Source organism: Brassica napus, chromosome C3 (genome assembly GCF_020379485.1).
Source record: "Brassica napus cultivar Da-Ae chromosome C3, Da-Ae, whole genome shotgun sequence".
Lineage (NCBI taxonomy): Eukaryota > Viridiplantae > Streptophyta > Magnoliopsida > Brassicales > Brassicaceae > Brassica > Brassica napus.
In genome coordinates, this window is record NC_063446.1 from 64933250 (window position 1) to 64948667 (window position 15418).

A 15418-nucleotide genomic window follows, 5' to 3' on the forward strand; every position below is an offset into this window, starting at 1 on the left:
TCGGTTCGAGGATTTGATTTAGACCCGTGAAGATAGAGAAAGAGCCAAAAAATACACCTTTAACGTCAACGGCACAAGTTGTCTGGATGAGATTTTTTTTTTTTGCCAAGTTGATGATATGTAATACAAAATATGTTTATCTAAACTTGAGAGATCTTGCTGCATCAGTAGATATTATACATATTTCTTATAATAGGATTCTTTTGATGCATGATAGCTACAAAATAGGAAGTTTCATGTCTCTCAGATACGTCGAAGTGAAGCCAATCTCCTCTCTAGATCATCCACTTCAGTTGATCCTGAGCTGCAAGGAGAGTTAAAGAATGTATGAATTTGCTATCCCAAAGAATCTTTATAGATCAAAGTAACTAATTTGAATTGTACATACTCATTGTTCTCGCTCTTGTTATTGACTGTGTTGGGAGCAGCGGTCTTTGTTGCAATCCGACCCTTTGGAGCTGAAGACAACTGTTTACAAAGAATCAAGAAACATGATATGAATTTTTAAACCACCATGAAAGTTTAGCCCCCAACTAACTGTTTAATAAAAACCAACCTGAGATGCAACACCAACACCAATCTCATCGAGCACCTGTATAAAGAACAAGGCAGTATAAAGGGAATGAGCAAAATAGAGGAAGCTTAGAGAAAAGTAAGGAGAGGTGTGTGAGTAGTGATTCTTGTGATTGAAACCTGGTTAGTGAGATCTTCAGTTTCTTCTTCAGCTTCGTCTTTGTCAAGTGTTTCATCAATTGCCTCTGACATCATCTCTATCTGCAATCACACAAAACACAGCTAATCTTTGAGGGACTTAAAAAAATATCATCATCTTAATAAAGCAATAGAGAGATTGTTTACCGTCATGTCCAGTTGTGCAGACTGCTTCTGAAATTCCTTGATCACCTTAGCTTGTTTCGTTGGTGCCATTTGCTGAAAGTGTGAGAAACAACACAGCAGAAAATAAGTTGAAAAGAAGTGAGAGAACCCATCAAAGTAGTAAAGTTGGATCATCACCTTGTTCATTGCAACCATGGCTGTGGTTGCACCTTTCATTCCTGATGAGATTGAGGTGCTTGCATACAATGCCTATGTATCAAAACCAGGAAAGAATCATCCAGTCAGTTCATAATGGTATTGAATGGGTGGAGAGATCTAAGTGACCCAACCTGTGTATGCGTGGTCACACCACGAATTTGAGCTCGGCTTCCCTGCAAATTGGTGATCTGTTGCCTTAATCGAACAAGTTGTCGAGCTAAGATCTTTGTGGCAGCCTATGAAAAATGTTTCAATTAATTTGGGGAAGAGAAAAGTCTTGAAGAAGTTTATATAGCCAGAAACGAACCAACAAGCTAGTAAACAACAGTACAAAAGAAACTGTGAAAATAGGTATTGAATACTCTGCAAGTTTTAACAAAATAAGGACGAAAATGTTAGAAAGGACTTTACCTCATTTCCAGTCTTAGCTGTTTTCTTGATTTCTGCTACAAGCCTCTTCTCCTGATAGCCATATTTGGTGGAACGGTGAGAATGAATAATGAAAAAAATCAAAGACGAAAGCAAAAACACAAGAAGTCCTTTTACCTCCAGTTGAAGAGATGTAATCTCACGTTCAATACCTGCAATTACATACATTGGTTAGAGAAATGAAGTAATCCAAAAGAAACAAACTCAGCTAGCATCATATAATGCAAACTGCTCTAGTCAAAGTAAGGGAAGAAGCTAGAACATGTCTATAAAGACAAAGATCACCTCAGAGGCTCCACAACAACAAGGTCTATAAAAATGTAAAACCACAGCTCTAACACTTCCCTTTGCTACACTACATTTTGACAGGCGGCAAGATATAATCTGCTCACAAAGGCAACTTTTTTGAACAGAGAAGGAAGACAATATAATACCTCGTGTAGCCACAGCCATTTCTCTCTTGCTGGTGCGGAGAGCCTCTGCATATGGAAAATGATTTTCAATTAATTTGGGGGAAAAAAAAGTATTGAATCAAGTTAAATTACTAATTTAGCAACAACACACATTCACACTACATCGTCAGATTAAAGCAGAATCTGGTAGATTCAAAGGTGGCATTTTTTGCAGGATTGAGGATTAAAGGTGACATTTTTGTAGAATCCTTATAAAACTCTAGAAAAAATTACAAAGTCTAAAGCCGAAAATAGTAGGCGATCAATTGGAAAGATGAAAGCTTTTACCTTTGGGAGTGGTCTTCTTCTTGAAAATGTTCATGGTGATTGATTGTCTTCTCTGAATCAAATCAGTGATTCTTGTGCTTATGCGGACAAAACCCTAGTTACCGTCCAGAGGGAAGTGAACTTGATCTGCAGAGAGAGAGAGAGAGAGAGATAGTTGAGAAAAGGTGTGACCTTTATTTTCTCCTCTCTTTCTTTTCTTAGTATAAATTTTTCTTTAGTCATCAACGCAACGGCTCTACGGAACTTGCCCGTTACACTAGAAATTAGAAAATATACACATTTTTTTTCTTTTGATAAAAATGATTCCCAGTTATGATAAAAGTCATATAATTTTTTTTTAACGAGCTAGTAGTTAGCAGAATCAAATCGTTACGTTCAGATTATAATCGACAAAACGGGTATTTAAATACCAAACTTTCACAAATTCTCCCAAACAAATACAAACTTTTCATTATTCCAAATAAATCATAAATTTAATTTGACTCAACCATATTAAATACACTTTTGGTCAACTTAATTTGCCAATCACCGTTCAATATTTTTAGTTATTGATCGTCTTTAAAATAGAACAAAAACAGATATATTCATTCCGGGCATATCATCTGATAATAGTGGATATATAAAAAAAATAGATCAAGTAAATCTATTAAAAATATTAGAAAAATAGCGCTATGTATTATTACCCCTTTTCTGATTTTTTTTCAAAGTGGAACTGAGTTTTATTTACTAACTATACCCTGATTTTGAGGAAAATAAATAAAATAATGAGAACGATTTTCCAGTTAAAAATAATCTAATTTTATTCCACTTTGAATAATAAAAATAACATGAGTTCAAAATTTTCAGTTGGTAGTGGATTGAAAGTAACAATTTGGAATTTTTAGGTTTCTGTTACGTTTCTAAAGCAACACGTTAACATTTAACGGTGAGTGGGTAGATTAAATTGGGCAAAAGTGTATCTAATATGGCTTGATAAATAGTACTATAAGTTTGTGGTTTATTTAGATTAATGGAAAGTTGGTTTTTGTTAGGGAGAATTTGTGAAAGTTCGGTATTTAAATATCCGTTTTTTCGATTATAATCATGTAAGCGCGTTTTAACACCGCCGTATCAAGTTAATCTCTCAAAACAAAAAGCATAAAATTACGGGAAAAAAAGAAAATTTGGATTGGCTCTCGAGTTCGATCTTCCCTTCCCATCGTCTCCAATCGGTACGATCAAGAAACATTTTTGCAATCTCAAAGACTGTCCTGTTTGTTCGTTTAATTCAGACAATTTGATAATGGATGCAGAAGTTTTCTGTCCGTTCAAAGCTAGCAGCCCCTTTGATTATTTTGATGATGGCAGAGATGCAGGACCAGCTCGTGTGTCATGGCTGTAGAAACACATTGCTCTATCCTAGAGGAGCTACCAACGTTCGTTGTGCCTTATGCAACACTGTCAACATGATCCCTCATCATCCTTCTCCTCATGGTAGTAAACTTTGTTGCATTTGTGTCTTGGTTGAGTTCTGAGAGTCTGAACACACAGCTCGTGCAGGGATGGACATGGCTCACATTGTATGTGGTGGTTGTCGAACTATGCTTTATGTATACCCGTGGAGCAAGTAGCGTCAGATGCTCTTGCTGTCAGACTCTCAACCTTGTCCCAGGTATATCTATTATCTTGAGTTTCTTCCTTAAATTCTTTAGATCAAGTCTTTGTGGCCTATATAACTACTAGTTAGCGGCGGAATATAGTCTAGTCTCTGAGTGATTTCTTTTCTTTCATCAAATTGTCTCTTTGCTTATTGGATTTTCCCAGTGTTTTGAGTTTGTTCTGTCTGCTGAAACTGTGTTTGCTTGATTTATTATGTAATGGACAGCACCAACACCATCCAATCAGTTTGCGCATATCAACTGTGGGAACTGTCGGACGACACTCATGTATCCGTACGGTGCATCATCTGTTAAATGCGCTGTTTACCAGTTCGTTACTAACGTTAATGTGAGTGTACTCGTTTCACTTCTGCATGGTTGAGTTGAGTTCATAAAAATCTTTGTATTGTCATATTTGATTTCTGATTTTTATCTTTTCTCATCAGCTGATGGGCAATGGAAGGGTGCCTAACATGCCAAATGGAGCAGCCTCTCCCGGGACTATGTTATCTACATCCACCGTGAGTTATCCATATTCATGATCTTGTAATAGATCTGTTCATTCTTTATAGAACTGGTACTTACTCTTTTGGCCGTTTTTTTTTTTTTCATTTTACAGCAGTCAATACCACCGTCTAAGACACAAACCGTTGTTGTAGAAAACCCAATGTCGGTTAATGGAAGTGGAAAGTTGGTGAGTTTTAGAATCTCTTGTGTTCTCGTGTAGCTATTTGCTTTTTGGTCTTCTTGTTTACACATTAGAAGAAGGTTTGACAAAACTGGTTGTAACACACAAAATTGCAGGTGAGCAACGTTGTGGTTGGAGTGACAACATGCAAAAAATAACCCAAGAATTGAGTGATCTGAAAGAGATCATATCAAGCGTTCTGGTTTGTGCATATTACATATATATCTCTTTGACAACTTTTTTAACCCAAGGAAAAGGCTTACTGAGAATCACTTGTTTGAGTTTTCTTTTGGGGTTTTTTCTTATCAAAGTTGATGCACACAAAGGTTTTACATTTTTTCCAATGATCTGGCACTTATATTTGTAGATTTGTACACTCCATTGGCCATTTGTGGCATTGTTAATGTATGTATTAATAATATAATCTGATACACCAACCAAACAGTAATATTTGGGTTTGAAAATATGTTTCTTCCGTGAAATAAGATTTGCTTCATGAAACTTTAACATGTCAAGAAACTGATATTAGCTTTGGTGGATTAGATAAGACTGCTCTTAGCGCAAGTCACTGGAACCTGGAAACCTTTTCACAACAACCAAAACCTAATCAGTACACTCCAAAAACATTAGAGTTAGATAATCAGACAGAGCTCTTTCCATATAAATATTCTTTTCATATTTGGCACACAGATTCATATCACTTCCCTCCTCTGATCACTCACTGCATCAACAATGCCTAGAGAAAAGATTCTGTTTGCTGGTGGTGGGACCACAAAGAGCTGGAAAGTACTCTTGGCGCTGAGAATACTTGCACTCATTGCCACTTTAGCTGCAGCCATTGTAATGGGTTTGAACAAAGAGACAAAGACCTTGGTTGTGGCCACCATCGGAACTGTTCCTATCAAAGCCACACTAACCGCTAAGTTTCAGGACACACCTGCTTTCGTGTAAGCTCAGAACACCTTCTTATTAAGATTTAAGAACTCTGTGTTTTGACTGTTACTATTATTATTAACTACGATTCTTGGTGGAAAAATGTGTTACAGGTTCTTTGTTATAGCTAATGCCATGGTGAGCTTCCACAACTTGTTGATGATTGGTCTTCAGATTTTCAGCCGGAAACTGGAATGTAAAGGCTTCCGTCTCCTCTCCGTTGCTATTCTTGACATGGTAACATGACCATTCTCGATTGAACCAATCCGGTTTATTCCGGTTTAGTAATGTGTATAATAATTGACTTGGTTTATTGATTGGTACAAAAGCTAAACGCAGCTCTGGTATCTGCGGCTGCAAACGGGGCGGTGTTCGTAGCGGAGATAGGGCAGAACGGGAACAAGCACGCCAAGTGGAACAAAGTCTGCGACAGGTTCTCCATTTACTGCGATCACGGTAGAGGAGCACTTATCGCCGCTTTCTCCGGAGTCATTCTTATGCTCCTCGTCTCCGCCGTCTCCATTTCCCGCCTCTCAATCTATTCTAAAAAATCCTCCACCTCCACCGCCGCGGCTGTTGCATCTCCGTAGTAACTCGCCGCTGTCCGCTAAAACATAGCGGTCAAAAGTTCAACAATATGTATGTATACTGTTTGTGTGTCAGTGTGTGTGTTGTCTCTCGAGTAACTATCATGTTGTCTTATGCACTGCTCTGTTTTGTCACTTTCATATAGAGACGACTTTTCATTTCTCTCATTTTATCACATTCGAGTATCATTTCGTTGTTTTAAATAAATAAATCTAACAAATTATAGTTTACTTTTCCAGTCACTTCTTTCATTATTATCCAAATGTAATTCAAACAAATTGTTTACATTTAGATGAGCTTGTAACACTAAAATAAATTAAATCACTAGTCATAAATATTGAAATGTTTTTTCAATTGTACAATAATAAGAAGTACTTCTGTTTACAGAGTGAGGTATAAAACTCTAAACGAAATTAAACAGTTCACTAATCATCCTAATTAGTAGAATTTATTTGGGTAGTCAACTTTCGGTAATTTTCCTAACTAAAATTAATGTTTTTTAATTTTCACTTGGCGGCTTCTTCCTGACCTTTCTTAGACCAGAGTCTGAGATTTGCTCATTTGGCAATCGTGACCCTAATAACATGTTTATTGGAGATCTCTTGGATTGGATCTCTTAGCATAATATAAGATACGTTATCTTAGTTTTTAACTAAAAAATCCTAGGAAACGTCTTTTATTTAAGAAACGTAATTTAGTTAAAAGCTAATATAGCTTATCTTATAATAGGTTAAAAGATCCAACCAAAAGAGATGCAATAAAAATGCTCTAATAAACTCTGCTTTATTTGATTTTTCTTTCTAAAACAAGGAAGGAAGAAAGAAAATCGTCAAAACCATCTTTTTCTCAGATAGTCTAACCAAAGGTTTAGACTTTGGACTACGTTACAAAAACTTGCTGGGAATCTTGGCCCCTTCGTGAAGGTACAATCATCTTCCTCTCGCGTAGAGTTTTCTTTGTGGGCTTTTATGAACCTTTGTTACTCGTTTACGCATAGAGTAGGTTTCATTGATTAGATGTTAATTCCTCAGCCGAATGCGATGATTTGAGTTGGGATTGTGTAAAGTTCGATCCTTTGAGCGATAATTTGAGTTGGGTTGTGTAAAGTTGGATCTTTAAACAATCTTTATGCTTTTTTTTTCCTGGGTTTCGAGACGGCACTGCATTTCTAGTGAGTGTTTTGTTTTAACAGATCGTTTCTTTCTTAGGTCGCGGGTTAAAAGGTTTGGGCTTTGTCACTGTGAATGCACAGGCTTGCATCTGCAACAGAGTTTATGGCTATGGAGGTTCTTCGAATCTCGTAGCTTTCTGTAGTACTGGTTCAGTTTCTAAATGTGGAATTGTGAAATTTTACAGGTTGATTCTGAGAAACAACCGATTAAAAGGGAGATTAGCCCTGAACCTGACTCTAGTCCTCCTTGTCCCAAAATAAGCATACATGATTACTATCTGTCTTCAGTTAGCTCTACTTCTAGCACACGTATTGTTTAGGCAAAGGTCATGTATGCTAAACAATGACTTATGTATTTGGTACACTGGTTTCAGCATGAATCCCACCAATTGTGATTTCGATTTAAATTCATGTTCTCTGCAAATCTCATGTTCCGAGTTATTTAAGATTAGTTCCTGAGGATCTAGCAATGTCATCTAGATATATAAGTTATTAGATATTCACTTATCTTCAAATTTTTTTTAAAAAAAATAAGATGAGATTTCAAAATCGAACCCTAAAAATACTAACAATACTACAACATATGTTATCATAGCCTAACCCAAAGAATATCATGACTCAATCTACATTCACTCATTTATGTTAAAAATAATTCAATTTCAGTAAAACTAAATTTTCATCTTTTAGAAATGTTTATTAATACATGATTTTGACTTTTTCCCTTTGAAAATACTTTTTATAAAATTTTTTAATTATTTTTAAGATCTAATCCATAAGAAGACTTTTTCTGGAAGACTCCTAGATAACTTATGGAAGACTTTGATTTAGGCGGGAAACCTAAATTTTGGAAAAATTTAGGTGGAAACCCTAAATTCTACTAAAATTTAGGCGGGATGTGTCGGAAGACTTCTTTTTAAGTCTTCTGTGAATCTTCCAGACCCTAAAATCAATTAACTATACAAAAACAATTTTTTAAACTTAAAAGAAACTTAGAAAATGTTTAAATCAATTTATTAGATACTTACTAAACATATATGAGTCAATTTGAAAGAAAAAAATTGAAGGTAAGACTTCAGAATCTAACCCTAAATATACATACAATACTATAACATATGTTACCAATTCCTAAACCAATGACTCATGAGCCAATATACATTCACTCATCTATGTTGGAAATAATTCAATTTCAGATGAACTAAATTTAATTACATCATTGAGAAATATTTATTATTACATGATTTCAATTTTTTACCCATCTGAATATTTCTTATAAAATTATAAAATTATTTTTAAGATATAGTGAACGAGAAGACTTACAAAGAAGTCATCATAGAGAAGACTTCTTTGTAAGTCTTCTCTAATGGAGGGTTATAATGGTAAAACTGAATACATGTTGTTTGTTTGTTCATAAGAGGGCTGTTGTAATTTCACTAGGCTTTTGGGTTACTTTTGCATTTGATTGAATTTGGGGGACACTTTTGTATTCAAAATCAAGTTTTGAGTCATTTTTGGCAAATCCCCCAATAAAGAAAGGTAAGAATAAAGAGACAGAGAGAGAAAGTTTTTCTCTCGAGGGTCTCTCCCTCCCAATCTTCTCTAACCCTAGCGACGCCATCAGATCTTGATTCCGCTCCGGTGCTCGGGGGCTCCGGCCTTCGTCCGTCACTCACGTTAGCCCCGACGCTGGAGGCTCCTCTCCTCTTCTCTCTTCTCGTTTTCTTTTGCTCCTCTGCTGCTTTCGTCCTCCCTATCGCCACCTTGTTTCTCTGTGTTTGAAGCTTTCCTGGAGGCACCTTCGCTCGAGAGAAGCTCTGTGTCTGGTGTGAGTCCTTTAGTCATGGATCTACGGCGCGATGGGTTCTGGCGGCGCTGTCGGAGGAGTCGGCGTTTAGGGTTTTGGAGGCGGTCCCTTAAGCCGCTTCTAGAGTTTGGCTGCGCGTGGAGGCGTGAGTCCAGCCTCTGTTCAGATCTGATCTCCGGTCTCCTAGATCTGAGGTCTTTCGGTCTGTAATGTTGCGGCGAAGGCTGCAGTTCGATTGTCATTTCCTTGGTGTCCTGGTAAGGGGGAGCTCTGTTTGTCTTCGCCATTGGGGTATCGGAGCTCTCTCTAGCTCGGTTGCGAGCTTAACCGAAGGCGGTGGTGTGTACCTCTTCTTAAGGTGGTGGCTCGTGGTAGGTCCAGAGGTGTGGTGTTGGTGTTGGTCGTCTATGGTCACTCCGAGACGTTGCTGCGACCTCCCTCCTTTTTGGCTTGTTATCTTCCCGGCTTGTGATTCATAACCGATCTTTGAAGCTTTGTCGACTGGTTTCTTTGGTCTTTGCTCGTGTGCTTTTTGGTTCGATTGCTCGTGTGACATTGTAAGCTTACCATACTTAGGTTTTCTAACACGGCGTTTGGAGATGATGCTCAAGGCTCCGTGTGGTCTGCGGGTCTCCTTGGTATCGTCGGTGGCTCCATCCGGTGTTGCGCACATCCCAGTGCTGTGGCTTCCCCTTGGTTGCTCATGGTAGTGTCGGTAGCACTAATGCTTCTTGCAGGTCTTCGAGCAGTTCAGGTTCTCGTGCAGCGTTCAACTTGTTCCCGACTTCTTGCTTACCGATCTTGGTTTGGAAGTCATTGTGTCTCTAAGCCATTGGCTAGTCAAGGCGCTTTTGAAGATTGTATAGCGGGACTTGGAGCAATTTTCAATGGTTTGTGTTTTATCTCCCTACTTCATATGTGTCTGTGTGTAATGACGGTGACGGTTATAAGATCTCAAAAAGTTCATCGAGAGCTAGCTACCCCAAAGACGTCACGGAAATTCCCGGCATCCGAGGCAACGAGGTGAACTTCACGTTCCCGTGGTCAACATCGAAGGGGATAACGGCTTTAGATTCCTAAGGATTTTAGAATCAACTTAGCGGAATGTGCCGGGTTTAGTGGGCGGGCGAAGCTCGGTTGTAATAAATTGATTTAGGAGGTTTTGTACTGATCGAACTTGTAACCTGAACTGATTGCCAGGTTTACGGGATGATTTTAATATAAGTAATTAAAAAAAAAAAAAGGTAAGAATAACAAACACATTGTAATGGAGATTTATAAACTAACACATAGTTTTTTTTGTAAAAACTAACACATAGTTAGTTTATAAAAATAACAAACCTAGTTGTTATGCAAAAGGAATGAGTACAATTGATCTGACTTGGGCGTAGACGTCCAATTTCCCTCTAGCTTGCCACCATTAGTGAGTGCGCCGCTCTCCTTGCCATTCATCCCGTGCTTAATAGCAGTTGGTTTGAACCGTGGATAGTCATTAATATCTATTTTATACACACTGATCTCCCCCCTTCATATCCTTAGCCAATTTGTTCATTTCGTCCTGGTTCTTTATGCACGTTTCGGTATAACGTTTATCTGAGGATTTGGTGCAGGGTATGGTCGTGTAATAAACTATTACGGGAAGTTTGGACTTGAGCACGAGCTTATCCCACTCTTTTGGAGAGAAAACACGAGCTGCATTGCGTACAATCAAAAAAATTAATACAAATTAAGGAACATGGATCACTCTACTCATTATCAATTGGTTTTTAATTAGAAAACACATAAAATTTAACAAGATTAGTTACCGTATATTTCATCTTTCGCAGTAGCCAAGAGCATGCATCCGAGCCCATCCAGGGGAGGAGGCAGCTTAGTGGGTGGTGGGGGGTCAGCTGACCCCACTTCTTTTTTGTAAAAAAAAAATTTAGATAAAATTTGTATAATTTTTGTATTGACCCCATTTAAAAAATAAATTTGATCCCACAAAAATAATTACAAAACATTAAAGACAAAATTTAATTACAACTAATATATTTTTATTTTTAAAACTTTGGATTTATATTAGTTTTAATCTTATTTTTCTATAATTACAAAAATTTAGTAAATCACTAAACATATTTTGTAATTTTAAACATTGTTAATGTTACTTTAATATAGAAACATTAAAAATAAACAAACTTAAAAAAAAGTTTTAAGCTATGAGTGAATGTCGAGTACATTTGTAGCTTTTTTGGAGTAATACATTTGTAGTTTTTTGGTCGTTTATACATTATGCTTTGAATTTTTTTTGACCCCAGTGCAAAAAATTTCTGGCTTCGCCACTGAGCCCATCCCCACCATAAAGACTACACTACGACTAACACCAAACTGTATATTTCCCTTTTCTCCATTGATGCTCTCTCTCTCTCTCTCTTGATGATTATTTCTCTATCACTCTTATTTGATTAGATGAGTTTACAAATTAAGTCGTTCTTATAAGCATGTTTAAGACTATACAGCTACTCGCCGCTCCACAGCTTTCTTTGGCTGTCACTTAGAGAATCTCCAAAAGAAACTCTATACCTTCAAATATAAAGTTTTTTGCTCTCCAAAAAGGAACTTCAAAATTTCAAATTTAAAGTTGTAAGAAGTGAAACTTCAAATATGAAGTTCCACTACTCAAAACTTTAAATTTGAAGTTTCATATTTTTATTTGTATCTTGATCCTTATAATTAATTATACATCACATTTATGATTCTTAAGTATTTTCTCATTCATAGTTTTAATATTTAAAACTTTTATAGATTTTAAATATTTCAAATTTATTTTTATAAATTAAAATTTTACACATAAAAGTTTTTTTTAATCAAAATAAGGTTTATAATATTTTAAAAGTAGAATTAGACAACAAAAATATTACAAAAGAAACTTAATGAATTTTTTTTAAGAAGATATATACATGAAGACATAATTATTACACAAATTTAAATGTTACAACAACACTAATAGTCTAGTAAATTTTCTCTGGAACTTCTAAAGTATTGTCCAAACAAATTTTGTATAACCGAAAATGGAGCATTAATAAAATAATTTTATGTAATAATGTGGTATTCTTTTATAGTTTAATATTTAATTATGTATTTCTATTATAATTTTATATTTTAGTGTAAGATTTTATTAATTAATATTACTATAATATTTTATATATGTGCTAGTTATCTACAAAAGTTTTATGGATTTATATTAGTTATGACAGATATGAGGAGCATAGTGTAAATTAAAAATAATTTTGAAGTTAAATTTTAAGTTTTTTCTTTTGGAAAAGAACATTTTGAAACTTCAAATAATAAAGAGTCTTTTTGGAGATGCTCTTATTGAAAAGACTATATACACACGAGTTCCACAAATGATTCTTCAAATAAACTAATATTGTATCAAGTATAAATTATAATAAATTTTGACCCGCACGTGTTTTAACTTTTAAAAACATACAATATATTTATTGTACAAAATAATACTATATTAGCGTTAAATTATTATTTGTATTGAAAATGTTTGGTTTCTTATGATATACTATTTTTGTCAGTACTGAATTATGTTTTGTATTGAATGTATTTTTACCGCATATAAAATTATTATTAATATAATAAATAGTTAATTATTTGAAGTTTTATTTATTTTGATGTCAGTTTTTATTCATGTACATTAATATTTAAAAATTTTAAAATAGTAATTATATATAATATAAATGGACTACTTATTTTTGGACAGGAAAATTTGATATGTTTTAATATTTATTTATGGTAAAAATGATTTTATACTGATTTTATATCAAATTAATTAATTGTTTACTTTAAGAAAGGTTTTTTTAGATATATTTTGTTCTCTACGAGGTTTGTCTTATAAGCGGGTGAGTTGGATATCGTTGGCCATACCCATATTAATACTTAGCACTGAAACATCAATAAGATATGCTTTCAACTTTTGTTGTCTTGATCTTTTGGTGGCTATAACTTAGTTTTATTTGTACGGTATCATTTGGTTAGAAGTTAAGTGTTTATTCCTTTATGTGAGATCGAAATATAAAAGATATTGTTTTTTCGGTTAAATAGGAGTATAATAGACCATTTGATTCAAAACTTTTAAGAATCTTATTTCAATGAACGTATGTGAGGAGTAACAAAAATGTAACATGTTCTTTGATTCATAAAAAAACTCATGACACCACCAGCTTATTATTTTGACGCTAGAGTGATTTGAATGAACATGTAGCTTATGGAAACAACGTAGAAAAATCATTAAAAAAAAAATTTTGAATAATAAAATTCTTGATCATTGATTTCTTTTGGCACAGGTTAGAGCAGCTATTGGCGAGGAATAAACGAAAACAAACTTTCGGTGAGTAATTTTATGAGAGCAGTTAAAAATGTTTAAATGCCATTATTTTGTGTATTATGTTTACTAATTTTTACGGTTTAATGGCTTGATGTAATCCAAGTATTTAGCTTTCATTTATTTTGGAAAATTAGTTATTAATTTTAAAAAGACTGTGATTAATGTTAGAGTTATTTAATACTTTAATGACATTGCCTTGTAAATAATTACAAATTTTAAGGGTAAATTTTCGTTCGTACTTCAGTTTTAATAGATTAGATTTATAACATCAATGATAGCGTATATAATTATTTAATACTAGGTCTTGTGACTCTTGTCTCGCCATGTGCAATCTTTAAAAACAAGTAATTTAGGTGGGTACAGCCCGTGCTAAGCGTGGATTTAATAATTTACTTCAAACTAGAATTTCATCCGCACATTCGTGCAGATTTTTTTTCTATACTAAAAGTTTCTAATTTATAATATTATTACTTAATAATACTATTTTACATAACTTTTTTGTATTTTTTAAATAATATTTTGTAAACATTATTATGTAACAATACTATTTGAAATAATTTTATGTTTTATTTCTAAAATTTGAAATTTATATTAATTTTATGTTCTATTTCTAAAATTTGAAATTTATATGAAAATTAATTAAAATGAACCTACATAATAGAGATGAATTTTTTTGGGATACTATTAAAAACAATAAAACTTATTTTAAAAAAGAAACTATAATATTTTGTACTTGAAAAATAATTTTGTAGTAAATATCTTATTTGAGAAATTGCTTGAAATACACTAAGCTGGATACAATTCAAAAAAAAAATAAACTCAATAAAAATATCCTAACATTTGAGCTTAAGGTTTAACAATTACTATTGTTTAGGATTTAATATTTAGGTGGTGAAGTTGAGTTTATAAACTTTATACATAATTCTTATACATTTATAAATGTTTTGGGAGGGTTGATTTTGTATTTTAATAATAAACATAAGGTATTTAAGAAAAAAATGATAATAATTTAAAGGAAAATTTGAATCAAATATGAGGTAAAATAAAAACTTTTTTGGAATTATGTTATATACCATAACATTAAACCAGTTTGATAAATGCGTATTATCTTCGTATAGAATAGTGTTGGAATATTAATCTTTTTGACATATATAGTGTTTTTTTTCCGACAAAAGGCATTCTATTACTCAAACTTTTTGACATATATAGGTCATTCATGCTATGAAATTAATATGCATATAGATGATAAAAATGTGTTCATGTGTAATGTATTCGTTCATGTATATATTCATTTTGTATATATATTGTTCGTCCATTTATGGTTAGAGTAGGACATGTATTACTTTATATATAGTGATTAAAAAATAATTTGTTTAGTTTTTAAATAATAAAATGAAATGGTTGTTAACTCAATAGAATACACAAACGCTAATAATAGTTGATTAAAGCTTTATATATACGATATGTAAAGAGGTTAAATGAAAGGGGGTGTAAATTAAAATTTAACCATTAATAAGAATATAAGATTTGTGTTAAAAATTATTGACATAAATTGCAATGTTACATTATAGAAGCATTTAAAGTTGTGACCTCTAAGAGATAGTTTAAATTAAAAAAAAAAATCACAGAAGTAATAAGTCATGATTTATGTGTTTAATAAATAAGATATTTTATTTTAAAATTTAAATAGAAATGGATATTTCTTTCCAATAAAATCTTTTTTAAAATCTTTGTAAAATGTATTTTTGAAAGTAATCATTTTAAGTTGTTATTATCATTAAAATATTTTATATAATTTTTATTTTTGTTTATAAATTAAAACTAAATTAAACTTAAGTATTTTATTGTACTTTATGATAACTAAAATTTAAATTAATAAACTTTCAGAAATAAAATTTAAAATGATTATGAAAAATATTTTCAAAAGATTTTGTTATAATTTTCTTAAATAAATATTTATGTTTATTTTAAATAAAAATAAATAGATAAAAGATATTATAATTAAGTTAGGTACGTTTTAT

The 15418-nt window shown here is 33.2% G+C and overlaps 2 protein-coding genes, 1 long non-coding RNA gene and 1 pseudogene across 4 annotated transcripts; 3 read left to right on the forward strand and 1 right to left on the reverse strand.

Annotated features, from left to right (window-relative positions):
* Positions 1-41: 41 nt before the first annotated feature.
* LOC125583875 (vacuolar protein sorting-associated protein 2 homolog 2-like) lies at positions 42-2435 on the reverse strand. Its single transcript, XM_048751405.1, has 11 exons — positions 2205-2435; positions 1899-1943; positions 1582-1616; positions 1447-1497; positions 1167-1271; positions 1015-1086; positions 859-930; positions 694-774; positions 557-592; positions 389-468; positions 42-304 (listed from the first exon to the last, which is right to left on the reverse strand). The coding sequence occupies exons 1-11, from the start codon at positions 2236-2238 to the stop codon at positions 244-246; spliced, it is 672 nt and encodes a 223-aa protein (XP_048607362.1). The 5' UTR covers positions 2239-2435; the 3' UTR covers positions 42-243.
* Positions 2436-2680: 245 nt separating this feature from the next.
* LOC106389882 lies at positions 2681-4947 on the forward strand (annotated as a pseudogene).
* On the forward strand, positions 4646-6288 carry LOC106389881 (CASP-like protein 1B2). Of its 2 annotated transcripts, XM_013830227.3 has the most exons (4): positions 4646-4731; positions 5220-5476; positions 5576-5699; positions 5792-6288. In XM_013830227.3, the coding sequence occupies exons 2-4, from the start codon at positions 5262-5264 to the stop codon at positions 6050-6052; spliced, it is 600 nt and encodes a 199-aa protein (XP_013685681.2). In that variant the 5' UTR covers positions 4646-4731; positions 5220-5261; the 3' UTR covers positions 6053-6288. The 2 variants fall into 2 exon arrangements, with proteins under 2 accessions (XP_013685681.2, XP_048607363.1); XM_048751406.1 differs by lacking the exon at positions 4646-4731 and having other exon boundaries at positions 5029-5476.
* A 555-nt stretch (positions 6289-6843) lies between these two features.
* Positions 6844-7679, forward strand: LOC106386728. Its single transcript, XR_001277593.3, has 3 exons — positions 6844-6973; positions 7259-7336; positions 7407-7679. It is a non-coding gene; the product is annotated as an uncharacterized LOC106386728 (long non-coding RNA).
* The last annotated feature ends 7739 nt before the right edge of the window (positions 7680-15418 follow it).